The sequence below is a fragment of the Acinonyx jubatus genome, chromosome D3, assembly GCF_027475565.1.
Source record: "Acinonyx jubatus isolate Ajub_Pintada_27869175 chromosome D3, VMU_Ajub_asm_v1.0, whole genome shotgun sequence".
NCBI classification, from domain to species: Eukaryota; Metazoa; Chordata; class Mammalia; order Carnivora; family Felidae; genus Acinonyx; species Acinonyx jubatus.
The window spans coordinates 88,647,174-88,674,728 of record NC_069392.1 but is presented as its reverse complement, the minus strand read 5'-3'; the positions used below and the strand labels follow the sequence as shown (position 1 = coordinate 88,674,728).

Sequence of the window (27,555 nt, the reverse complement as noted above, 5' to 3'; positions counted from 1 at the left end):
TCCCAGCAAATCCACTTGAATACCAGTTGACTGGAAGAATTTGGTTAACGGATCCAGTTATGCAGAATGGGATTTTTCTTATTATTTACATATTTTAGAAACTGCTGATTCCAACGTAACTGTCCTCAATCCTTTTCCCTGGTGTTCTTCTTGGTCAAACAAGCTTTCAGAGAAAAACTTCCCTACAGTTTCAGGTTTGTGTAGAAAGCTCAAAGTCTTGAAGACCTCCTTTTTAAATGCATTTTTAAGCCATGCATTCTCTCCAACCCCAAAACTACTTCTTCCATTTATGTTTAAATATGATCAAGTGAAGTAAGACACACAGAGAAAGAAAAACACCGTATGATCTCACTTCCGTGTGGAGTCTGAAAACCCGGCCAACGAACCAACCGAAACTCAGAACAGAGAGGCGGTTGCCAAAGACGGGGGTGGGGGTGGGGGGAAAAATGGGTGACGGGCTCAAAAGGTAGAAGCTTGCAGTTATAACATAACTAAGTCCCGGGGCCGTAACGTACAGCATGGTGACTGTAGGTGATACCACTGCGTCGCATAGACGAGAGTTGCGTAAGAGAATAAACCTTAGAAGTTTTCATCGCGAGAAAGAAGAATCTACGGTGATGGAGGTGGACAACACTTGACTGTGGTGATCAGTCAGCGGTATAGACATATACTGCATCGTTATGTATGCACCTGCAACGGATACAGTGCTGTTTGTCAGGTATCTCTCAGTAGAAGAAAATGGGCCCCCTCCCACAGATGTTTTGACAAAACGTGATGGCACGTGTGAGCCCACTGCTTCTATCCGTTCAACTGGTGGAAGCCAACTACCCTGCAACACATCGTCAGACCATCTTTACACAGGTCAGATAAAACTCGATTTTCGTATGATTTAAGAAAAATAATGACCGGTTATGGGTCAGCTTCTAAAGAGCTGTTGGTGAAAACACATATTGTTCTACGGACTCTGAAGAACCTTCTGAGCTTAATCCGTGTCAAGGTGATATGCCTTCTGTGTAGTCCATGCAGCCTTGTTCTAGACCTCTGCACATTCTTATCTGAACCCTGGGTCAAAGGCCTTAGGTTCTCAGCTCTGGAGTAAACTCACCTGAGGGACAGATCGCTGATGCGGGCTCTTGAAGGGGTTCTCCTCCCCAACCTTCTAACTCCCAACGGAGTGTTTCACCGTGTGCAGTCACCCCAGATGACCAAATCTCATCTTCCTGGGGTGATCCTGTTTATTTTGAGATGACATTTGTTTTCCCAATGATACTAATTATAAATTAGCAACAGGAACCACAAATTTGGGACTTTTCTTCCACTTACAAGTCGAGTGATTTAAAGATAGTTTGCATATATCATTTACTGGCTGTAAATGAGATCTGGGTGTGCTTTGAGGGGCCACAGTATAACGGCCTGAACAGAGATCGGGCCCCAAAGACAGCCACGGTGCTCTAGCTGAGCCGAGGGGAGCTGCAGTCCTTAGCTAACCCCTTTCTCTCCTCTATGATGTGTCATCTGTAAAATATGGGTACTGGCCACTCAGTTAAATGAAATCGTAATTCATGTGAGGGGCGTCTGGGTGGCTCAGTCAGTTAAGTGACCAACTCTTGACTTTGGCTCAGGTCATGATCTCCCAGTTCATGGGATTGAGCCCTGTATCAGGCTGCACGTTGGGCTTCATGCTTCAGCACAGAGCCTGCTTGGGATTCTCTCTCTCCCCCCACCTCTGCCTGTCTCTCCCTCTCTCTCTCTCTCTCTCTCTAAAATCTGAATAAATTTTTCAAAAAAGCATTATAAATGAAAACATCAAGATTCCATTGGCCAATTAGAGCAAATAGCCAAAAATTTTTTTAAAAAAAAATCCTTGTGTTCACAAAGAAAATGTCCACGTGGAAAAATGGTCATTGTCATGGCAATGGGAGTATAAGCTGGTATAAAGTTTCTTCTGGTGGACAATTTGAGCATATGTACCAAGCCATACCGTGGTGCAGAAATCTCAGTTCTAGGTACTGGTTCTAAAGGGATAATCAGAAATATTGAGTAGAATGTTCTTTGTGCTCATTTCTAATAGTGAAAACTTGAAAGGAATCTAATGTTCCTTTCTAAAATTCTAACTGACGGAGACCTGATTAAATATAGTCCATCTCAGGAAGATGAGAAAGTTTTGGTATTTCATCAAATGGGAAAATACGCGTAATCTCGTGTCAGGTAAAGACACCAAAGTACAGGACTATGTTGAGCGTAATCTCTACGTTTTAGAAGCGCAGAAAAAAGATTGAGCTCTAAAATACCAACAGTGATTCCTCTTTAGATGAAAATGATAGTAAATTTTTATTTATTCTTTTGTGTTCCAAGTTTTCTGCAATGATTATATATTACTTTTTATTATAAGAATATAGTTACATAAAAAGTACAAATGCTCTCCAAATTTTACCCTTTGTCGCCTTTTAAGTTTACAAATCAATAGTTGGCTTTCAATGGTCCGTTCACCTTCAGAGAAATAATAATAAAGTGCATAACAAAGAACTTTGCCTTGGAAAGAAGCAGAAACCTATTTGTACACACAGGTTTCTGAAAATTCACAAGTAGTTTAGGCATGCTGTAGACCATTAACAGCTTTTCAAAGATCGCCAAACACAGGAGTGCGGGGGCAGAACTCTTAAAGTTTTTAATCGCTTCTTTTTTTGCCTACGACACCTAAGGGTTTGTTTCTCGTACACAAACGAGTGTCGACCATTATTTTACAGGTTTTATATCTCTTTAAGTATTAGTGAAAGATCAAGGAACAGCCTCACCCAAACCACCTTCTGAGGAGTATCTCCAACTTTTAACAGTCCCACACTTACAGGAACAAATATCTGATGAGTTCTTCAACCCAAGGCTCAAGCTGCGAATAGGAATGCAAAGTAGGACTACGTTTGCATGTAGACGACATTAGCTTGACCGGACGGAAACGCAGGACGGCCGGGCCACTCGCCTTCTCCCCAGCCTCCCACGGCCTTGGGCCAGGGGGCCGGGCAGGTGGCCAGCTCTCTCGGGTCACTCAGGCCCACTTGCCTCCTACTACAGAAGATGCAGGCCTAGTCCCTGGGCTGAGAGAGGACCACGGGGAAGCAGAGAGCACTCAATGCCACGCGTGGGATCTGTCCCGGGGACACGGGTGATGGAGCAGAGGTGGGCATGTGTATTCAAATACAGATGAAGGAAGCGGAAATTTGAGGAAACCCTCAAATCAGAGGTAGCCAATTTCTTCCCGGGATCATTCAATCTATCGGTATTGATACAAATCGAGTTTCTGTGTTACTATGGAGACATGTTTTCAACTGAAGTTGCTACAAACTCGTAACAGACATTCTTTCAACTTCCTTCCCAGATCCAACAGAAGATAGACCTTTGTGATCTGAGGTGGGCTTCGGCTGGAGGGGATCTGAAGAATGCCCGTTTGCTCAGGGTGGCTACGCCCGTCCCTGTCCGTCAGGGCTACCCCATCACTCAGCCCTACTCTAGTCCCCATCCCAGAGGAGATGCCCAGCCCTTCTCTGCCACACCCCCACCTGGGGACCTGGGGCGATCACACCGGGGGCAGATCAAAGGGGGTGCTGGAGAGCTGAGCCCCAGGCAAAGCCTCTCTGGTTACGAGCCCAAGTTCTGTGGATCGCAAGCCAGGCGGCCTTGGGCAAGTCTCAGTGCCAAGCTGAGCTCTTCCTTTGCCAGCGAGGGTGGAAGGTACGGGACCCCAGGTACAGGTGTGAGGTGTGAATGAGGTAACTCGTGCGAAGCACTCACAATGGCCCCTGGCACCAGGAAGTGCTCCCTAAATGGAACCAGGATGGCCTTCTTCATCACTAGCAGTGGTGACAAGAGAACCTAGCATTCCATCCACTGGTCTGTGACGACCAGGGTGGACGACAAGATAGCGACACGACCACGAATTAGAAAAAGGAAAACATGAAGAAAGGAAAGCCCGAGTTCTGTGCCCAAGCCCCAGTGGTCAGGATTCAAGTGCAAATAGCCTCCAAATGTCTTAGCGGCTGCCAGTGGGGACCAAACCCAGCAGACCCCACCTGGGCCTCTGACCCCCGCCCTTCACACCCCTGCACCCGCTCGGACTCCCACTACAGGGTGAATTCGCAGAATCACGAATTTGTGGGCCTGTGGTCAAACACATAGGACCTTCAAAGGATTTTTATGCAAAGACGCCACCTCTTGCCATAGGCCTCATTGTTATTCTTCTCAGTCACCCCTTGAGCCCAAAGTACATAATCACCCAGTAAGTGAACTGAAATGTCTAAATGGCTGCAGCTCCTAAAGGACAGAGCTATTCACCAATGAAAACAGGCAGAAAAAAATGTAGCAAGCCTCCCTGGTGCTCTGGGCCTTGGCACCAAGACCACGCAAACATGGCGCCCTGACCGGCCCCGCCTCCTCTCAGCGGAAACCCCGCCCTCCCCTCCGGCTGCCTCTGAACAGAGCCCGGCCTCCTAACCTTTCTCGGGACGTAATTTTCATGAAAAGTTAAGCAAAAGGTAGTAGAAGCCGTCTCCCTGCTCAGGTCCGTGAGTACTTCCGGCGAGAAGAGAGGCTGGGGGCCTGGACCTGTGACGTCCCACTGCAGGCAGAAGCAGTGAGCCCCAGAGAGACTGCTGGGGGGTGGGCCTGGCGGTCTCCCGGGTGGAGCCCCCTCGGTACTCCGGGGGAACCTGCAGAACAACACGGGCCCCAAACGCTGGAGCCCTGAGCAGCTCAGCTTCTAAAAACTGCATTTCCAAAAGTGCAGAAACCAGGCTTTCCTCTTTGGAGCAACACGAAACTAGTTCCGAGGCCCCCCAGGGTCGTTGGTGCTACAGCAAGACCGGCCCTTCCACCCCCCACCCCACCAGCCCCCACCCACCCTGGGCCCCAAGTCCCTGGATTCACACTAAAGATAACCGTAAACATTTTTCAATAGTCCGTGAGGATCCTCTGCATGAAGCAGCTCAGTCCACGTATGTACAAAACAGTCACCACTCAGTGGCTGAACTCAGCAACCCGTGGCACCCAGTAGCGTTAAAAATTTTAATTATCATTTAAAAAAAAAAACAAAAAAAAAAACACCGCAATACTTATCATCCGAATGAAGCGTGTCACCACACAAATCACGAAGTGATGACTCTGAATAGAATTTTTGTTGGTTGACTGCAGAAGCTATATACCTCTTGTTGCTAAAATAACATCTCAAAGGCAATATAATGACGACATGACAATCTATGTAAATCAAGAACTGCATGTGGGTTTTATTTTACATTTGAGAAAACAGTGGATTTAATTGTGTGAACCAAAATGTACTGTACAATATTAATGATAGAACATCAAAATGTATAATTAATAGTGCACTGGTTGCTTTGTTTTCATTTATTTATTTTTTGTCTGATATACATGCATCTGGAAAGATGCAGGTGCCGGTAAAATTCCTCTATTTAAATCAAGCTGCAGGAACTAAATTTTATTCAAAAATCGTGGTTTTACATTATATACACAGAAATTTAATATAAAATGACAATATAAAAAGTTAAAAGAGAAAGCATACGGCCAGAAGGTACAAAGAAAGTGGAATAGATTAAAATGGTACGATAATGTAACATACAGGGGTTTTTAAGCGGATGCTGGCAATTTACAAGGAAAGGACTCCGTTTGCCCCATTTTTTTTTTCATTTACCAATGCAGCACGCTATAGAAAGGTCAGCTTATACCAAAGCTTACATTTGTAAATAACTATAAACTGCAGTATTTTACAGGAAAAAAGAAATAGCATTTTTACACATTTTTTAAATAATAGCTTGCATACTTTTTTGCCAAAAGTGGCATTTTTTTTTTTTTTTTTTTCAGCATCCAGAGGGTTTGGGCAGAGTGGCAACTCGGGATGTTTGGGATGGTGGTGGCGGTGGGTTTTTTTTTTTTGTGTGGTTTGGTTTGTTTTGTTCTAAATGTGTAAAGCTGTGGCTTCCTAACCCCATGAGTCCTAGACACCTTTCTATCTTCCAACAGCTGCATGCATGTTTCCTTCACAAACCAGTTCTGCATATAAAAGCTCATTTTTTAATTATTAAATAAGTTTTGTGTCTGACACAGCTTTTGATCTGAATGAAATGCCTTGAAGCCTTTTTTTCTTTCCTTTTTTTTTTCTTTCTTTTCTTTTTTTTTTTCTTTTTTTGAGTGAAAGGCACAGAAATGCAATTGTAGTCCTCAAAGGGTTAAACTTGACACTACTAGGTTCTATGACCTTTATTGTCATGGCAACTTCGTAATTTTAGGATGTCTCTTTGTCATTGTTATTTGTGTCTTTCTTGCCTGCTAAATAAATGTCTCTGAGTAGTGTGCCCCACTATTTCCTACAAAAGATAGCTTAACATCAAGAACAGATGTTGAAAATAAAGGTCAGACTTTGACTCACGGAAAAAGAAAAATAACATGCACAATCGGACAAAGAGCATATAAATATAACTACAAAATATGTGTAAGAAAAACCAAGGTCCAGACAGCCGGCTCGGCAACAAAGGGAAGGCTGATTTCGGAGGCTCAGCCGGGCCTAGTGCAGTACAAAGACGACATTTAGTGCAATGTGCCTCCGTCCCTTGCATACCTGGACGCTACTGTTTTTCCAACTCTGTCACATAGATCAGGTGGTCCTCCGGGGACTTGCCGTGGGTCTTACTAAGGTGCAGTTTGACTGCGTGCTTGCTCGCAAAAGTCCGGTTGCAAAGCTTGCATTGGAATGTGGAGCCCAGATCGTCCTCGGCGGCCCCTACTGGGCCCAAAGCCTTGTTGGCCAGGACTTTTGAAACGTTCTGCTGTTCTTGAATCTGATTTAGTGGCAGCTTGGAGAGATCCTTCAAGCTGAAGCCTAAGTGTGTTTCTAGGTGATTTATGTACGTAGAAGCAGTTCTGAACTGAGAGGCACAATCGTTGCAAAAGAAAACAGGATGTCCTGTGTCCAGGTTCTTCAGGAACTTGGTACCCCCTGTCCTCCTCAGCTGGTACTTCACGTTGGCCAGCCAGTGGCTGATGGTGGTCATGGACAGCCCGGTGAACTTGGAGATGTGCACCCGCTCCTGGGGGCCCAGGTCCGCCATGATGTACTTCCCTTCCGGCGTCTCCCGCAGGCTCGAGGCAAACTGAGCCTGCAGGATGAGCAGGTGCTGGGGGTTCCAGTTGGACTGCCGCCCCTTCCTCTTGTGCACGGGCGACAGCTCGTCCAGCGCTTCCTCGAAGCTGCTGCCGTCGGCGTCCGACTTCTCCGACACGGTGGAGGGGGTGGAGGACTTGGGGGTGAGCCGGCCCGTGAGGTTTTTCACCATGTCCGAGATGTCCATGAGGGCGCTCTCCCGGAGAGGCGACGCCACGGACTCGGCCGCGCCGGAGACCAGGGGCTTGCTCTTGGACTTGGTCAGGTCGATGGGCTGGTCGCTGTTCTCGTAGTAGTAGCGGTCGATGGCGTCGGCCTGCTTGGCGGGGGTGGCGGGGTAGACCGGCTTGTCCAGCATGCTGTTGCTGATCTTGTACAGCATGGCCAGCGGGTCCAGCGAGGGGCTCGCGGGCTTGGACACCTTGCCCAGGTGCGTGTTCATGATGGACTGCAGCGCGCTCAGCGGGTTGATGAAGGAGGGCTCGGGCGAGTGGTCCGTGATGATCCCCAGGTTATTACAGCCGTTGGTGACTTTGGCCCTGAGCGGCTCGGTGCCGTTTGGGGTGTGCGCGTCCAGCACGCCCTCCTTTTTGGCCTTCCCCGCCTCCGCCTCGGGGCCCTTCTTCTGCTGGACTTTGCCGCCGCTCTCCTCCGCTCGAGGGAAGTCCTTGTTCTCTTTGGCCACGGGGGACACGGCCTTGGCCGGGGAGCCCTTCTCCCGGTCGGCGGGCCTCTCCTCCTTCTTCACGCTGACCTTGCCGGTGACCTTCTCCACCAGCTCCTCCATGGCCGACACGTTGCTCTTGTGCGGCGGGGGCGTGAGGCTCCCCGGGGAGTGCAGGAGCGCGCTGTGCTCCGACGACAGCGACTTCACGCCCCCCGCGTAGGACGGCTGCATCTGCACGCTCTGCACGGCCGGCAGCGGCTTCACGGTGCCGGGCAGCTGGTAGGCCGCGTGGATGCTGGGGTAGCCGCCCCACGAGGGTGCGCCGTTCTGGGCTTTGCTGATGGCCGTGGACACCGTGTTCTCCAGGGACTTGAGGATGTCCACCCCGCCCTTGGGGCTGTCGTCCAGGTCCTCCTCGCGCAGGTACCGATACAGGGCGGTGGGCTCGAACTTCTCGGCCGCGTCCTGGCTCTCCTCCTTGACCTTCTTCTCCGCCTCGCCGGCCGCCGGTGCCTTCTCCCGCTCGGGCTCCTTCTTCTCCTCGGCGGGCGAGGACGCCGCGGGAGAGTCGGGCTGCTTCTTGACGTGGGAGGCGGGCAGCCGGGTGTGCGTGGTGGGCGGCAAAGGGATGGACTGGATCTTCTCTTCCACCACGGGGTCCAGCGCCAGCTGCTTCCCCTTCTTGGAGGCCGAGGTGGTCACCTTGAGGAAGTGGCCGGTGACCATCATGTGGGCAGTGAGCTGCTGCAGGGTGTCGTGGGAGCTGCCGCACTCCATGCACTTGAGGATCTGCGCCTTGCGGGCCTCGAACTGCCAGGTGTAGCTGGCGCCGTTCTGGTAGCCGTAGCGGTTGTTGGGCGTCACGTAGGGGTTGGCGGCCTTCTGGTCCTTGGCCGACTCGCCCAGCGCCGCGTCGGCGGCCAGCCCCGCCGGCTCGGGAGAGCACGGCGACGCCAGGTCCTGCAGCGCGCGCTTCTTGGTGGAAGGGACCAGTTTGGCGATGGCTGGTACTGGCTCCTTCAGAGGCACTTTCTGGTAATGCTTGGTCTTGATCATGTGGACGCTCAGGTCCTGCAGCGACTCGAAGGAGTGGCCGCAGTACATGCACTTGAGCACCTTCTGCGCGTCCTCCTTGCCTTCCATCTCCATCAGCGAGCGCTTCCTGGGCTTGGACCACCGCTTGGTCTTCTCGGAGTCCTTGTCCCGGTTGTCGTCGCGGTAGTGCCCCGTCTCGTTCATGTGCACCGTCAGCTCCACCAGCGTGTCGTAGGCGGCGCTGCAGTCCCGGCAGCGGAACTTGCTGGCGCCCGTGAACACGGACCCGTAGAGCTTGTTGTTCTGCCTGTAGAGCTGCACGGTGCTGAAGAGGCTGGGCTCGGGGAGCAGCCCGTAGGAGGACGTCTGCTGCAGCGTCTTGGCCAGCGCGGCCTGGTGCCAGTCGTAGCCCGAGCCGCCGCTGCCTCCGGTGCCCGAGCCCGAGCCTGAGCCCGAGCTGGGGGTGCTCGCGGTGGTGCCCGTGGGCCCCGCCGTGCTGGTGGGGGGCGTGGGCGTGGGGGTGGAGCTCTCCTTCGGGCCCACATCGTTGCTGCTGGTGGTCGAACCGGACTTCTTCAAGTCCAAGGCGAGGCTGGACCAGCAGGACTCGGAGAACAGGTTGGCATACACAGCCTTGATCTGTGCCAAGCTGTCCTGGGGGTAGGAGACGCCGTCCGGGCCCTGCGGATCCTCTTTGCCCTCTCTGGAGGAAGAGCTCTTGAAATGGACCAGCTGGTCGCTGTTCTCACTGAAAGGGGACCCGTAGCCCGCGTCCTGATTCGTCGCAGTGCTGACCGGGGAGTTCTGGTAGCTCTGGGCTTCTTTGATCTCCGCTTCCTCGTTGCACACGTACTCGCCGTCCTGGACGTCCAGGGACAGCCCATCCTCCTCCACGGCTTCTTCATCTATCTCTGCTGCCTTTAGTTCTTCCTCGGGAACATAAGCTAGGAGAGAAAAATGAAACACGGTGAGGGGAAATCAGTCATCTTCAAGGACGCGGCCTCCCCAGCAGTTAGATGGTCTTTAAAGAGAAGTTTCTCAGCCAAGCTCCCAGGCCACGCTTTACGGAAGCAGCCGCTTACGGCTCCGCGGCAGAACCCGGGTTTCACCCAGGACGACGTCCCCCCTCCCGAGTGAATACATCTGCGCCGAAGGGGCCTCTACTAAAGGGCCAGCAGCCGCCCCCTTCCTCGAGACGTCAGTTTGGCCGTCACAGCGGGGGCCGCAAGGGGAGCCTGGCCCCCTCCTCCCAGAGGCTCTTGCTTTCCTAAGTGATGTGCGGGTCTGTTACGCCTTCCCACCGGGTGGGACCCGGCTGTCGGCTTTGAGGGCAACATATTCCACAGACAGGATCATATGGTTTCCATAAATAAAAAGCCTCCTCCGCGGCAAGCGATGAAAATACTCTCGGCCTCACTACAAAGAACCACACGTCGCGCCACCAGCCCCCTGCCTGGACAAAGCCGGCGTCACCCGCAGGGGGACCCCAGAGAGTGTGCCAAGCAGCATCGCCTACAGGAGTCTAAGGCGGAGACGACCCACATATCTGGTGACAGACGAATGGAGGAACACAGTGTGTGTATATGCACACTGGAATATTATGTGGTCTTAAAGAGGAAGGAAATCCTGATACCCGCCATCGCGCGGACGAACCTGGAGGACGTCATGGTGAAGGGAGATCAGCCAGACACAAAAGGGCGCGTACTGATTCCACTGATATGAAGCACCTATAACAAGTGGTCAAATTCACAAAGACAGAGGGTAGAAGGTGGTTTCCGGGGGCACAAGGGGGGAGGGGGGCCGGGGAGTTAGCGTTTCGCGGGGAGCTGAGTTTCGGCTTTTGGGAAGACAGAAAGTTCCGGAGACGGATGGTGGGGATGTGGTTGCCTGACAAGTGTGAATGCACTTAGTGCCACTGAAGCGTCCACTTAAAAATGGATTAAAACGTTCACTTTTACGCTATGAACCTTTTACCACAATAAACACATTTTCTTTACATGTTAACAAAGCCAGTGGAAATGCTACAACGGAGTGACTCCTTGGGCTGATGACGTCATTTCCCAGAGGAAACTACGGGATGCGGACAGCTGTCACGTGAATGAGAAGGTTGGAGGGCACATAAATCATTAGATGAAACCTGATTTTTTTTACTGCGGGACATTTTAGATCTTTAACATGTGACCTATCTCGTTAATTCTCAAGGGGAGCTATCTCTATGTACCGCCTCTCATTTGACCAAAATACATTTATTTGCATTTTTATTATTATTATTTTTTATTTTATTTATTTATTTATTTTTTTTAGGAAACAACTAGCTGAATGAGTGCTCCGTCCACCTCTTGGGAAATTTGGGCTTAAGACATTTTCCAGGAGGCCCCTGGTAAAATGCGCCGCTATGATGCGAGAGGGGTGTCTCATTAAATCTGATCACTCTTTATCACCTTATCAGAGCCCGATCCTCAGGGAACGTGGCATTGAGCACACGCGTTTGCAGGGACGGTTGATAGGAGAGACCGAGAACATTTCGGCTGCCCGAAGGGCGGACGCGGGGCGGGGGGTGGCAGGAAGTGACAGGACAGTGTCAGCACCTGCGGACAGAGGGCTTCGGGTTGGGGCAGCCACGCGCACTTCTGGGCATGTGCACACACAGGCACGGGGAACACGGCGGAATCGGTCACGTGGACCCTGCAGAATCCCTGCACGCACCAGACACCGTGGGCCATCCCGCACCGGGGGGCTGGCATCAAGCAACCTGAGCCTAAGCGTTCACGTGTTTCACAGCTGAAGTTCACGCGAAGAGCGGTCCGCGAACAGACCCGGGCGCTACGGTTCCGTTAATGCTGTGCGGCCAGCAGGGAAAATGAGCAGTAGGGCAGGGGCTGAGGTTTACTACAGGCACGGGCCTCTGCATGGCGCTCCAGACAATCCTACACCGCCCTCCTGTGAAACATAAACCTCATAAAACTGAAACAACAACAACAACCCCTCCCCCAACCCCCAAGATTTCCAAGTTGGACGTGGCCTTCATTTGCTGGATAATTAGTAAGGGTTGAGGACCATCCAGGGCTCTGAAGGTTTGAAGCTCCAACCCCCGGCCAAGGGTCCTAGTTTAGGAAGCCTCGTCACCTGGGCCCCAAGGTCCACCCCTGCGGGTTCCGATGGGGACGTCTAAGACCACGAAGCAGTCCGGGCGGGGCAGAGTCCGTTTGAAGATGCGGGCCCCAAGTCCCGCAGGTGCTGGCCTGACTCTAAGCTGTCCCAAAGCAGCCCCAGGGGCACCCCCGTAGGCGGCTGCACGCACCAGGGGCCGTGGCAGGCAGCTGCCTCGTGGACCTGGTCTGTCCTCTTTGAGGAAACTAGGATTCACGCCCTAGCAACTAATGAAAACTAATTTTGGGGCGCCAGGGTGGCTCAGTCAGTTGAGCGTGCAACCTCGGCTCGGGTCCTGGTCTCACAGTTCGTGAGTTCGAGCCCCGCCTCGGGCTCTGTGCTGACTGACGGCTCAGAGCCTGGAGCTGCTTTGGATTCTGTGTCTCCCTCTCTCCCTGTCCCTCCCCCACTCACGACCTGTCTCTCTCTGTCTCTCAAAACTAAAATAAACGTAAAAAAGATTTTTTTTTAAATAAATAAGTAAATAAAACTAATTGCAAGGAAAGGTTTCATCTGAACCAGTTTGGCTCGGCCTGGGAGGCCCATCACCGTGGGTCTGCTCCCTGGATCACCGGTCAGCTGGTCTGTCTCCATCCCTGGACGGAAGCAAAGCCACCCCCTGCCTACCCCCGGGCTGGCACCCAGCAGCATGTCCTGAATAAATAAATGACTTACGTCCCAGGTCTGCAAACCCAGAAATGGGAGATGCCCCATAACACCGCTACGGTTCGTTCAGCACCCCCTGGTCCCCACAGCAGACCCATTCTGGGTCTGGAATGGTATAGACACAAGGAGGCTGGCACCTGCCTGCTCCCTCGGGCACAGGTTTCATCCCCTCCCCCGGGCACCCCCACCCCCCGACGGCGTGCAGTATCCGGGGGCCACACTCCATCCCAGGTCGTCCTCCTCCTGGGGCAGTCCAGTCTACACTGGGAAGTTCCTGGGTTGCGCTCAAATGAGTTCCGCTGACAACGCCACATGCCCCCAAGCAGCAATTGTCAGGTAGAACCGCACAGAACAAACACCAGCCTCTTCCACAAGGAAACCCTCCCAAGGTATCATTTCTGAATGATACCTTCCCTTCCCTCGGCTGGGATACCCACGTCCGCTGTTCTCCAGGAAGCGGGTGTCGGGGAGGGGGATCCCTAATGTGCCCACCCTCCTGGAGCTCACGGGAAGGGAGCCCCAGCATGCACTAAGGGGAAACCCGGGATCCTACCCGCTCTCCCTGCCCCGGGCTCAGCATGCCCACCTTCCCAGCATCCCTGTGGGGAGGCAGCTTCAAGGTCCCTCCTGCCCCAGCCACAGCCCTGGGGACGGCACACGCTGACCCTGCTGTCCCCAGACCAGGGCACCGGCCGCCTCCAGCCACCCCCTCCCGTTGGTCCTGCCAACTGGACGGTGGTCTCTTTCAGGGGATCCCACCTGTTCCGTGAGTCCCCCCCAGCGCACATGACTAGGACCACCGAATCGATGCCCCCCGGACAGACCCGCTGGCCACAGGCCCTGACAGGGACGGTACGTGAAGGCTGGGCTTGCACGTCGGCAGAGTGAGCTGTGTCTGGCACACAGAAGGAGCTCCAATTGCTGCCACAGGAATTTGTCACGGTGTGAGTGTTCCAGACACTCCCAAGTCGATTATGTGCAAACAAAACGTTCCTCCTGCCCCCTCCCCAAGTAACAGCGCGCTCACCCCCGAATTAGGACCCCCCCTAAATCACCTGTTACTGAACCACCCCAAACAAAACAAGTCACCCGCTCCGGAGACACAGCCGTTGTCCCTGTTCTCAAGCCCGGCATCCAGCGCTGCCCCCCGACCTCAGCAATCCGGACCCCAGGCCCACCACCTGCCGCTGCAGCAGCCTTCCAGCCAGGCCACCCCGCTTCGTCCCGCAGCCCGGGGACCCCGCTCTTGCCATCCCGGAGTTAAAACCTCCATTAAAGTCATGTCCTACACGGGGGCGGGGTGGGTACAAATCCCCACGTGGGCCCCTCCTCCTGCCACACGTCCAGCCCTGGGTGGGACCCGGGCCCAGACAGTGCCTCCCCGGACCTCATGAACACTTATCCTCACGGGGAGGCTCAGATGTCGCCTCCGTCGTGACGCCCCTCTTAATCCCTGCCAGAACCCACTGTTCCCCGAAGAACTGAGAGATGTTTACTCGCCTGTCCTCTTAGTGAAACCTCAACTTTCAGCCCGCGGACCCCGCCGGGAGGGGCGTGTCCACACTATCACCTCACCGCACCCCACGAGCCCTCAAGGCAGCATCACTGAGATGCCTGCTTTGCAGATGGGGAAACCGAGTCTCTGAGAAGCTGACCAACTCCCGCAAGGTCACGCGGGGAAGAAACAATGCGGCATTCAAATCTGGGTCACCTGACACCCGGCCACCTCAGAACGAAGCTGCTCTCCTTCGTCAGCGTCCCAGTGCCAGCGAGCACGTCCAGTAACTGCTGTGAGCGGGACCGGCCCCAAGTATTCCGTAGGGAGTATCAGAGCACCTCTTCTGTGCCCGTCGTGGGGTGTCACCGACAGAGTCGCAGCCAAAGAAGTCAGATGTCTGAAATGCTGACACCCTTAGGCCGCGTAATTGTACTTGGGGACGGACAGCCACGGACACGATACGAAACACAGAAAAGGCTTTCTGCACAAAGATGTCCTTTATATATTATTCCATACACAATCCGCCACGCTCTGAATCTCCAACAATGAAAGGTAATTAAGTGATTTGTAGTTGATCCCTACGATGCACAATTATTCAAACATTAAAAAGTGTCTTGGGGCCCCTGGGTGGCTCAGTCGGTTAAGCGTCCGACTTCAGTGCTCAGGTCATGAGCTCATGGTTCGTGGGTCCAATCCCTGCATCAGGCTCTGTACTGACAGCTCAGAGCCTGGAGCCTGCTTCAGATTCTGTGTGTCCCTCTCTCCCTCTGCCCCTCCCCTGCTCATGCTCTGTCTCTATCTCTCAAAAATAAATAAATGTTAAAAAATTTTTTAAAAAAATAAAGAGGCACCAGGTGGCTCGGTCAGTTAAGCATCTGACTTCAGCTCAGGTCATGATCTCGTGGTTCGTGGGTTCGAGCCCCGCATCAGGCTCCCTGCTGACAGCTCAGAGCCCGGAGCCTGCTTCGGATTCTGTGTCTCCCTCTCTCTCTGCCCCTCCCCCACTCACACTCTGTCTCTCTCAGTCTCTCTCTCTCTCTCTCTCAAAAACAAACATTTAAAAAAAATTTTTTTAAGTGTCTTTAATGACATGGAGAGTCATTAAGTGCAAACAGCAAAGGACAAAACTGTATACACAGTACAAGGGAAAACTTCTTTTCAAAGAATGTTAATAGTGGGTTTTTTTCTAGATAAAGAATATATGGGTTATGTTGAGTGACGTGGCTCTTCATAAATATCTCTACCTTCAAAACCTTCTTCTGTGTTTTCACCTCAACAAACAAGGATTAGCCATCCCTCTCTGTTCCTGGAATGAAACAGCAGCAGCAAACCTTCCGTGAGCACCTGGCAGCCGGGAGCCAGACCCTGGGACCAGGGGTTCCAGGAAGGGCAGGGCCCAGCCTGGGGGCAGAAATGTGCAAAGGCCTTTGTTAATTGTTACTTTTCAAAAATTTTTTAACAAGTAGAAGGGGGCAGGCACGTAGGGGTGCAGGTGGTATCTGGGTTCTGTTAGGAGGGATGCCAGTGGCCAGGACCATCTTCCACAACCCCCCCCCCGACGCGTGTTCCCTGTCCCACCTTCTCCTGGAGGGGGCTGCGGGTCCCAAGGAGGGGCCTAGGTGGCGGGCCTCCCCAGCAGCCCTCAGCCCTCCAGCTCGGCGGTCATCACGCTGCAGGACCTCAGCCTTCGGCCTGCATGCTCTCTGTCCCGTTCTAGAACGTTAAGGTGACACTCCACCACCGGCTCGTCCAGCATCCCAGTCCTGATAAATTGATATTCCCTGCTATCACACTCTTCTTCCGTTGCTCTAGCCCGTTGACCTATTCCCTGAAGGAGTTAACTTTCCAACGCTAACGTATGTGGAGCCCGAGGAAGCGTGGACCCAGAGGGGCAGCTGGGGGTCGCCTGCCCTGTGCCCGCATCGTGACACCCTACAGACCCCAGAGGTGTTTTCCTGCTCCGCCCTAGGATAGGACAGTAAAATTAGCTTGTGGAGAGAACACGTCCCCTTGAGCAGGTAATCTGCATTCTAGTGGCCCTCCAGTCAAACCACAGGTAGGGGCGCTCATGGTCACCTGAGAACACAGACGACGGGATGGCCATAGCGTAACAGGGGCAAGGGATTCAACGGCCACGAAGACGAAGGTGTGAGGGAGCCCATGGAATGTTCCAGAGTGATTCTGTGAGCCATCAGCCAGCCTCCTTTACCCCTCTGCCCTCCATTCCAAGAGCTGAGTGGGCTCCAAGGCCCCAGCACTAACAGTAACAATAGACACAGTAACAATTACCAGGGCATCACCCCCTGCATGCCCACCAACGGCCAGCACCCACCAGCACTTGACCCCTGATCTTCCAATCCTCTCCATCTAACTGCTGGGCAGCTGATGAATGGGCCTGCCTGAGGCTCCCCCAGGGTCAGGGCTGGGCTCCAACCCTCCCCGCCTCGCCTACAGACCTGCCCTTTAAAAGCAATGCTCGAGCCCCCCAGGCGACCCCCCAACGGCTCCTGCCTTCCAAATCTCGGCTCAGGTCAAGGCCACTCACATCCCAGGGTCAGAGCCATCAGAGTGCTCTAAAACCTACTGAGTTTCATGTAAGAGTTTGGACCTGAGGAGGACGAGAAGGCTGGATCTTGCAGGACAGGGTTGTCCTGAAGACGGAAATTCTCAGACCACACCTACCCCACGGGACCTGAAAAGACCAACCGAACATCGGGCTTCAGCATTGGGCAGGGAAGGAGGCCTTTGGTTTTGCCACGTCTCTAGCAGGAGGAATGGGCTAAACTACTTTTCAAGACAAGGCTCCCTGAGCCACATCTATGACACATGGCAGGTGCACGGAGCGACCCTAGGTGTGTACAGGGGTGACTGAAGGATGAGTGCCCCAGGCAGCCTGAACCTGGAGGCCGGGGTAAGTGGGTACGGGTGACATTCTAGCTGCTCATCTCTACAGGGTCCAGGCCATCATTATCGCGACAGGAGGACAGATGTGGGGAAGGGACAGACCGATGAGGCACCTCGGAAGGAGCCCCAGCCCAGTCACCTATGGACAGTGCGGCCCCCACACACTCACCCACTTGTCAGGGCCTCAGTTTCCCCAAACTGCATTCATGGCAACTACTGGTGTCTTTGGGGGGGAAGGGGTTCTAGGAAGCGCTCATGGACACGACAGCCGTGATCATCGCGCCCGAGTCTGTGCCTGTGGGTCCCGCCGCCTCCGCCTCAGGTCCTGTGGATGCAAAGCAAACGAGCAAACGTGCATGGAGGGACCGTCCCCCCTAGCTGGGCCTAAGAGGCACCCCTGCTTAGTCTCCTGCCTCTCAAGCTGTCACTAACCTCTGAACAATCGGAACAAAATAAGGGTTTGTCCCACTGAGAGCCGACCCATCACTGGCCTTCATCATTGGGTAGATGGTGCACTTACCAATCAGACTCCAAATTCACACCAGGGGATTATTCGGGAAGTGCGGTCTTTAACTTCCGCGTTTTCCAGGCCCCTCTGTCTGCCCTTCAGTAGTCTCCCTGACAGCTGCTCCTTCCAGAGGAAGGAAGGGGGGTGGGAGCTCGAAGGGAGCAGAAGGGGGCTCTTGATTAGCAGCTCTTCCCCAGGCCAGTGCAGGATGTGGGGGGCGGCGGCGGTGGGGGGAGCAAATAAACAAGAATCAGTCTGGGAGACTTTGCTGTTTATCCAAGGTCTTTCCCTCCTTAGCGTGCATAATCGAGAGTTGGCTGTGAATGAGGAAAATGGATATTTAAAAGTGACAACTATCAAACAGAGGTCTCATCCCTGCTTGGTTACGGGTTTCCAGTAAATACCAAACTTTGCTACCGTATTGCCACCTGGTGAAACTATACAATCCTACCAAATTACACGTCTATCTACATCCAACTAGGTTTTAGACCGGCAAATGTGATATCCATGAGCAGATGGCCATTATATCAAAATACATTTACTCCAAGGGGCCAATTCACAAACGGGTCTCACACACACCTACGTGATAAATGTACAGCTGCAATTCATCGTGGGGTCTTGCAAAACACACTTTCTTCCAAATTTATAATTGATCACTTGTAAAGTTACTTCACCTCTGTTACGAGCAGAGCAGGTGGTTTTGATGAAAGGTAGAATACACTGGGAAATAAAAAATGCAGAGAAAGCAGATATAGGTAAGAGCTCGTTCCTTCCTACTCTGAAACGGACACTAAAGTACAAGCAGGATATATGTTAATTTACGAACATACGTTCTGATTTTTCGCAGGAAGATACTCTGCCAAGCAAAGCTGAAACACCACTTCTGCTCTCATGTGATAGGAGCAAAAATTTTTCTATCACTCTGGCAGATTTTAATTGCCTGGTACCAATCATTAACGTACTGGTCTGCAAAACCATCTGATTTATACCAGAATTGTTTCTTTATTTAAAACCTGCTAGAAGCCATTTTTAAGAACTGCAGAGTCTGTAAATAGAATGGCCTGTCATTTGTATCCATCTCTTCATTCTCATTAGGAATCCACAGGTAACTTCCTTCACTACCATTTCTTCTTTTCCTCACGGTCCCCGAATGCAATGTCGAGTTCGAAGAGGAAGAAGAAACCCCCTTTTAAGGCTCCTCCCAGCCTCCCAGTGGCACGCCAGGTCTTAGCCTTCCATCCAGAGTCACAATAACGGCATAACACAAAGTAGGGCTTAGACCTGATTAACGAGACCGCAAACCTTCACCAGTTTTCAGTGACGTCAGGAAGGAAAAATGCACGAGAACCTTGCAAAATTAGAAGAGAACTTAAAACGATGCAAGAACACCAAGAAGTCAATAATTCTTCCACGATCCTGGGAAAACACACACCTTTCGCCACCACTGGCCAATAGGTTCACAAATTATGCTAACGTTCCTTTGTTCCATCGCCAACAGGTGCACACCCAGTGCCACGCAGGGGGGATCCCAGGCTTCCAGTCACTGCCTCCGCACCACGGGAGGACGACGCCGCTCTCTGGCAGTCGGACCAGCCTGGGCTTACAAACCCAACATCCGCAAGCCACGCCCAGAACGCTGGGTTCCAACCTGGTACGATCTGACCACCGACACCAGAAAAGACTTCCATCAGATAGGGTCAGGTTCATCCTCACGGATGACGTCTGCAAGTCAGGAGGGGAGACTCGTACATGGAATCTCTCCCCAAGTGGCCGAAACCAACAAAGACGTGTAAGTCAGCTCAAGCACCTGTTGGTTCTCGGACTATCCGCCATATACACAAGAGCTGGCATGGCGAACCAACCGCGAATGTGACATCCGGTCACTTTGCAGCATTGCACGTGGCACGCCCTACAGTTCCTCAACCAAGTTTTCTGCTACCGAGTCAACTCCCGCAGACCTTCGCTCCTCAGGGGTGTCGGAGCACGGAAGTGACACACGATGGAGAGCAAGGGCTCCACGGTCTCTGAACCCCACCCAGGGCTCATGTCTCAGGAGTGTGTCCGTTTCGAACCCAGCGTCCTTTTCTCGCAAAGGCACGGGGTGAGACAGGAGAAACGGGAACTTCAGCTTTGGGGGGATGGGGGCACGGAGGTCATCAGGTGCGGGGACACACACGGACTTGCGGACATGGGTGACGGGCGGACTTTTAGCAGAAAGCTAGGGGAGTTTTTCTCCTTAAGTCTGCTACGGCCAGATGCAAATGATGTGCCCCTGTGATTCGCCACCACAGCATCCTGCTGCAATATCCCACATGAGAATTTCCACACTTGATTGGAAGCTCAACACAAGGTCACACAACACCCAACTTCCTGGAAAACCCCTTAATGACCACAGTGGTGACTGGAGCAAAGGGACATCCACACGGCCACGACAGAAAGCATCCTTCTCTCATCAAAACAGTTGGGTTTGTTTCTACTGTTACCATTTAGTTCTCACAACTGCCTTCCTAGATGGCTTCGAAATTTTTCTTACCGAGACAGAGAGAGACTGACTCGTAAAAAGTGCCGAGTTCAGGCAATTATTTGCCATCACCTTTTGTTTTCACTGCAAGCTACAACTTTCTGAAGATCTATACGGGTACAGATGTGCCAAAATACAGTATTTGCAGAAACTGTTATTTCTAGTGACGAAACTGCGAGAACGATACAGTTCGCCAGGTGAATGAGTGTGATTTCTTGGCCTACGAGACTTTTATGCGAGCAGCTACTGTTTCACAGGAAACAGAGTCAGCTCCACGGCACTGCGTTTTCGCCACGAAAACCCCCACCCTCAGCGCCGCTCCCTCCCCTGCGCCTTCACCCCCCACCCCGCGGAAATCTGATGAATGACTAAGCTGGGGAACGGTAACCGCAGTATAAAACTCTCCTCTCACCATCACTTACAGAAACAAGTGGCATTTCTCCCCGTCAAATGAAACAAAGACTCCAAACCATCCTCTGCCACTTCTTTTTGTGTAAAAACGGCCTTGCCATCATCCCCCCACCCCCCGCCGCCCCTTCCCGAGCCCGGCACGCGGTGTCGAGTGTGATGGTCTGGGCACACGCGGTGGGTCCTGCGATGCCTGGGAGAACACGCCCAGCAGTGGAACAGAACGTCGGAACGAGCACACGGCGGCACCTGTGAGGCAGGAGAGACGATGCCGCCAGCCCACGTGCGTGCGCGTGCGTGCCTGCACCTGTGTCTGTGTGCAGGTGTGTGCATGCATGTGCACGAGCGTGCGCATGGGTGAACAGATAAAAAGTGCACGGGCCTCTTCGTTCCCCAAATGGGAATGAAACACCCAGATCCTATGGTTAGATTTCATTTAAAAAGGAAATTAAATCTTGCTAATATTTTTTGTCATAAAATGGGCCTTCTGGATGCCAGTGTGTCCCTAAAGATGTGCTGTCATCTTAAGCAACACGAAATCCTGTGCATTCTAATGCAAGTGGACATAAGGCAATGTATACGGCCCCTGTTAGAGTTTAATCTGATGTCAACAATGTGCGCCCTGACGGCTGAAAATGTAAAAATACACACGCATTGTCCGAAAAGATATTTTCATCTCGAACTGTAATTATACACTGAGGCACAAACATCTTATCTTTGGCAAATGAGATAAAGACGATATTTCTCAAATTGTAGCCCCACATTCCAAGAAACATCTTTGTTTCTTTGAAGGAAACACAATTTGCTCTATTCCACGGTCATTTTAAGGATGGTGAGAAGGGACAGCTGTATTTGTTTTTTAAGAGCTAAACGGAGTGAAGTTCCAAATTCCCTCGAGTCTTAATACCACTGGCTGTGAGCAATTAGGTTTGGAGCCCCCCAGCCTGCCCCTTCATCTCTACCCCAATTACGCACTATGGAAAGGTGTTCTCCCGAACCGCCCCGCGCTCCATTCCACAGGAGACGAACGCTCCAGGACTCTGCCTCCTCGCTATCCCTGCCCCTCCGGAAGATGAACCCAACTGGGGGTGCCTCATTTGGAAGAGCTGAAACAACAATAGAAGGCAGGCTTTGCCTTGAACCTGGCTTGCTTTCTAAAAGTCAGCTCCGAATCCGTGCTTTGGATTATAGGGGGTTACTCAGAATGCCCGCTCACACAACGTGCAAGCACCCACCCGTATCCGTTCCTACTTGGTGGCAAAACATCCTGATATAAAGCAAAGGATGTGTTCTTTCAATAAACGATGCTCAGCTCTTGCCACGCCCCCAGATGCAGATATCTGGAGTCATTCTGGTGTTGGCATTTCATGTAACAGGCTAGCTGACTACTGTCTCCACCTTGAGCCCACTTGGATTTTAAGTAACGTCATCTAACTTGGAGGAAGGTAGTGACCCTGGCAAACACAGCATACACATTCAGCATTTTAGTATGAAAATACATTGAATAATCCACATTCACATACTTGAATTGACAAGGACATTACGGGACACTTGGCACAACTGGGTTTTTTTCTCTTCCTGGAAGACTTCATGCTTTCTCTAGACGCAAAGTAACGTGCATGGGGCACCGTGAAGAGGAAGGGAGTGCCGACTGTTCAAAACGTGAAATAGCACCAACAACTCAAATAAAATGGCTTCTTCGCATGGCCGCCTGAGGATGCACAGTCACTTTCTAGGCAAAGAGAAAACCACTCAAAAAGCAGATCATTTACACTGACGGAGAAATGAAGAAAACACAGTCCCTTTGAGGGTTTGAGATCAGGTTCCAAGAGGCATCGCAAGACCACCCTTGGGTTTCGGCGGACGAAGACCACCCCTGCGGGCCGTCCGACAGAGAGGGCTAAGGGGCCCCGGCTCTGCTCGCCCCCCCTCGGCCCCTCGGAGCGGAGCCCGGTCCTGAGCAGAGGCGGGCGTGGGGGCCAGGCTGCCTTGTGCCTCGCGGCGCTTCGGCAACTGCGATCTCCGAGATTTCCTTGCCCTTCCTCTTCCATCTGACGCACTATTCACGCGGGCATTCTCATTAGGCCTCCACCACCAAAGGGAGTGGAAATGAACCAGCCCAGGCCCCTCCCCCCTCCACTCTGTCGAGATGACTTCATCGAAATGTTCATTTTCATCCCTGCCGGCAACATTAGAATGGAAGCATTTAACCTGTTTCCATTACTTATACAGATTACCATTCTGGAGTAGGACAGATGTTAGAATCATGCCGCATAACTGACTTCCATACATTCTTTACAGGAAGCGTGGGGAGACGGAACGCCGCTGGATCGTATCATCCAGGCTCAAGAAGGTTCTGTTACCAGATTCATTAACTTTGCACATCAGCATTTCACCTGCTTTCTTCATGAAAATTCCCAGGCTAGTTGGGCTCATTTAATTTGGAGAAGGAACCCTTTGTCAGCGATGATGTTTTGATCAGGTGCGCTACGAGAGTGGGGAGGGGCGAGGCAGGGGGGGAGGAGGTGGGGAGAAACAAGAGTGGGGAGAGAAACAAGAGTGGAAATGTTACCTTTCCAACACGAATGATGAAAGAGAAGTCAGTTAAAGACGCTGGTACTCAAAGATGGCTGTCACTTCACATAGACACTGGCACAACTCACCTAGACAGGTGACACTTTGGTGGAAGCAGAATCCTGCTGCATTATTGAGCACACCGGGGAGGGGGTGCAGGCAGACTGCAGGCCCGGGGTGCCTGGGGCACCCAGAGAAGTGAATTCGGCAAGTGAAGGGATTTCACTCTTCATCTGCATCCTTAAGTGGAGCTGGAGATAGTCCCCTGGCTAAACGGATGGAAAAGGCACCGGAGTCACAGTCTAGGTGCGAGCCCCGTGCATTCTTGACATCACGTCTCCCCGAGATCCGAAGCAGAGGCTGGAACGATGCTCCATGTAATTGGGGGGGGGGGGGACTCAGGGCCCTTGAACTCGTCGTTACTTTCCTTTTCAGAAATTTACCGTAAATAGCAATTCCTAGTCGGTCTGAGTACACTTCCTCTCCGATCTCTGGCGAAGGTCGTGCGTGGCGCCCCGAGTCCGCCCAGAGACCACACCTCTCGGTGCCTTGGCAGCAGGTGGGATTCTTGGAGAACACACAAGCTTCGACAATTTCTAGGAAAAGGTTTTAAGATAAAAGATTCGCTCGTGGTGCAACAAAACAAATTCTGTTCCAGCTGTTCCCACAGGACCGCCTTTCTCACTAAGAGCAGCTAAATAAAGGAAACTCAACTCCTGACTTTGTAGTTCCCGTGTTTCTCTCTTCCTCTCTGTCTCTGTTGGTTCTGTCGATGAAACCGCTTGGAAAGAAGTGCTGGGCAGGTTGAAGTTATTGAGCAAAGAAAGGGGAACGAAAATATCCAGAGGGAGAAAGAAAGGCAGCAGGTAGCTATGGGAGAGGACTCCAAGTGGAAATTAGCAAAGCCAAGTCACGTGCAGAAAAAAGGGATGTTGACCGCTAACCGTTCTCAAATACCCACAACATAGCTTGAAAAGAAAAAAGTACGCACATATGAATGCATTCTCCATAGAAAGGGAGAGAGCCCGCCATGATCACCAGAAGCCTTTTTTTTTTTCTTTTCCGCGACAACACTGAAATCCGGTCTCAGATAGGAATAAAATAGATTCTGAGATAATGATCCACCTGGATAGGGAGCATGACTTTTTTCAGCACACCGGAAATTTATTTGGGAGGATTAATAATATACTATTATTTTGAAAGAACTGATTTGCTTGTTCTTGGGTAAACATTTCGTACCCACAGAATATCTTCTCAACCAGCGATATGCATTGGGTTAAAATGTCCTTGACTAATAACAGGTAGTAGGAGCCCTTTCTCTGGACCAGACACTATCTTGGACGCTCTGCATTTATTAATCGCGTTAAGCCCTCGCCAACAATGAGGGGAAAGCCTACTATAACTATGACTTCCACATGGGGAAACTGAGGCACAGGGATTCCGTGGGCTGCCCCCGGACGCGTTACCAGCAGGTGGCCTTTCCCGGCAGTCTGTTTCAGAGCCAGGCTCCTGACATGCACCCATATTACCGCACACGGAACCATTTCTATCAGGAACTATAAGCGGCATGGGTTTAAAATGAATCCTGTCTTCAGAATATGCTGTTTGTAAAATCAGATCTTTATCTACATGAAGGTCAGCAGAATTGCTCCTGGGCAGTTCTGCCTGAAAGTTGTGTTCATCTGTATCAGCCATGACAGGCTGCGGGGAGAGCCTTTCCGGGACTGGCAGCCGCCAACCCCCCCCCCCCCCCCCGTCCCCCAACCCCCGGAATCCACTTGCAGCCACACTGACCCAGGCTGGTCACAGAGGCAGAGGGTAGGAGGGTGTGGCCAGGGGCTGGGGAGAGGCACGGGAGTTAGCCTTTCATGGGGACAGCGTTTCGGTTCGGGAACGTGGAAAGTGCTGGAGATTGAACAACAGTGTGAATGCCACTGAACTGCCCACTTCAACACAGTTAGACCGGTAAACCTTATGTTGTGTGTATTTTACCATCATGAAAAAAAAGCAGTGGGGGGGGGGGGGAGCCGAAAAGAAACAAAGAATCTGTTTCTAACCAGGCCCACCCAGGCTCCTTCTAGCAAGCCCCCTCTCTGTGCACCCAGGGCCTCCCTACCGCAGAATGGGTTCTGCACTGCCACCTGGCCAGGCCTCGGGGGACCCCCGTCCCCCGACCTGTGCGCAGGTCACCAGGGGCCAAGCGATCTGTCGTCCCGATGAAGAGTGCAACCACATCCTTGTGGACCTCGGCTCCTAGCAGCTAGCACGGCAGCTGAAGCAAAACAGTTGTTCAATAACGACCGGCTGGAATAATGAATTAAAGAACAAGCAGACCCTAGATTTTAATCCAAAGCAATCAATGTAGATGAACGCACTGAGGACATTGCTTTGTTCACACAAACGGTATAAATTTCTACGTGGCCCAGTCACCTGGGAAGGTACACCTCGCTGTTGCGGGGCAGAAATGACTTCGTCTGTCAAGCTCTAGTACAAAATGCCCGTTCGGAAACCTGAAAAAACAAAAACAAACACACAAACAAAAAAAAACGCGCACTAACACGATGTGTGGCAGTCGGGATCAAGACTCCCTTTCGTCAATCAAACACACTTCCTCAAAAGTTCTGACGGCCCTAATGATTCGACTGTGCGTCGGAACAACATATCAACAGGGATCATAAAGGAAAGAAAATGGGGTGGAAAAGGGGAAAAAAAACACCGCTCCGAAATCCTGTCTCAGAAGATCCATCTTTCCTGAGCTGTGCCTCCCGTTAAATCAGTAAGAATATCTGTCAGGGATGTCCTGCTACACCATTTGGCTGATGTCAAACCTAAATAAACCGGATCAGAAAACCAGCAAGTGGCAGGAGAGAAACAGATGGGTGCAGCGCGGTCCTCTGGTAACTCACATGGTCTGCTTGCTGATTTTTGGGGGAGGGGAGGGGGGCAGCGGTGGCAATCACCACAGTCATTTGCGGTACTAATGTCCAATTCAGCTGCCCTTCATTCCCCTGATTTAGGTGGTCAGAGTGGTTCCGTAGCGACACGGGGAAGCTGTACTGTTTAGCAGGCTGTTTAATGGGAAACTGGCAGTCTTATTTCTTTTCTAGATTTGGTTTGTCACTAGGTCTCCATTACATGCCACTCAGCTTTGAAGTCTTTGGACAGGACTAATCAAAAGATGTCATTTGACCTACACAGCATGGCAGAAACTTGGAGAAGTCTCATAAAGCGACACTCTGGCTGTAAATAAAATGACATTATTATTTCCTCTCTCCTATCATGTAGAAAAGCCAATTATGGTAATGCACTGCATGTCAATGGAAATACAGCAATCTTTTTGGAGCAGCGACTGCAGGCATCAGTATCACAACTCTCCTTCCTGGGAAAATCTGCCCATTGGAAAATGAAGAGGAAGGAGGTGATAGATGTCTTCAAGACGGTTAATAAAATCCCGGACAGCCAAGAAAAGCGCAAGTCAGCAAAACAACTGGGAAGTGCAAAATGCAAACTGTTAAGTTCCCAAATTATCTACTAATGTAATCGTCAGTGATTTATATTCCGGCCCCGCGATGGCCAGCAGCACGTCGCGCATTTCTGGGTGTCTGACTGACAGGAGAGGCAATTCATGGTACTAATAAGCCCCTTCGTCCCCACTCCTCCTTGAGGAAGCCAACGCTGGTGGTGGTGGGGGGGGGGGGGTCTACACTTGTCCCCCCCGTGATGCTATGTGGCCTGGAAGTTACAGCCCCAAGGTTCAGTCCTTCCTGCCCCGTGTCTCCCAGACGAGGGAGAATGCGGTGCATTGTTTTAGAATGGCCAACCGGATGCACTCCCACGCGTGCAAAACGCCCCCCATCTTTCTCCCACCCAAGCCTGTGTCAGAGCCCAACAGGCACACGAAAGGTCTGCCCTGCTTCTGAGAGGCGAGGGCTCATCTGCCTCCTTTCTTGACCCGCTTCACGTCTCTAATAAGGGACAAGAGCATCCTTCAACTGGAGGCGACACTCGCCAGCCGTGCTCATCTGCTGGCAGAGGGGCGCCTGGCCCCTTCCCTCCTTTCTCCTCTCCGGGCCGCATGTGTTCCCCTAGCGCAGAGGCAGGAATCCCCACCCCCCCCCCCCGCCCGCGTGCACAGACGCCCTGCCCTTGTCAGCCTTGGAAGCCACGCGCAGCCCTGTGTCTCCTGGCCTCCCGGCTCCACGGCTCGCCCCACCCCGAAGCCCCGCCGCCACGTCCCGCGCCGCGTGGCAGCTGGACCCCTACGGCGTGCGCGTGCCACAGAGTCCCCTGGCTTCTCGGGCCGTCGCGCGTGTCTGAGACGCTGGCGCCAACTTGACTTTTCCGCGGGCGTCGTGTGTTCAGAACGTGAGAAGGCAGCTTCCGATCAACCCCGGGCAGGACCGGGGGTCGAGCTGCAAGGTAACACGAGGCTTCCTCCGGGGGAAGCGCTCGAACGCTGCCG

General features: G+C 52.1%; 1 protein-coding gene across 2 annotated transcripts in view; it reads right to left on the bottom strand.

Moving 5' to 3' along the window:
* Positions 1–5,249: 5,249 nt before the first annotated feature.
* The window catches only part of TSHZ1 (teashirt zinc finger homeobox 1), a 74,768-nt gene continuing 52,462 nt past the window's right edge, over positions 5,250–27,555 (bottom strand). For both annotated transcript variants that reach the window (XM_027069191.2, XM_027069190.2), the window contains exon 2: positions 5,250–9,808. In XM_027069191.2, the coding sequence (XP_026924992.1) occupies positions 6,627–9,808 (3,182 nt within the window). In that variant the 3' untranslated portion in view covers positions 5,250–6,626. The remainder of the gene's footprint in view (positions 9,809–27,555) is intronic.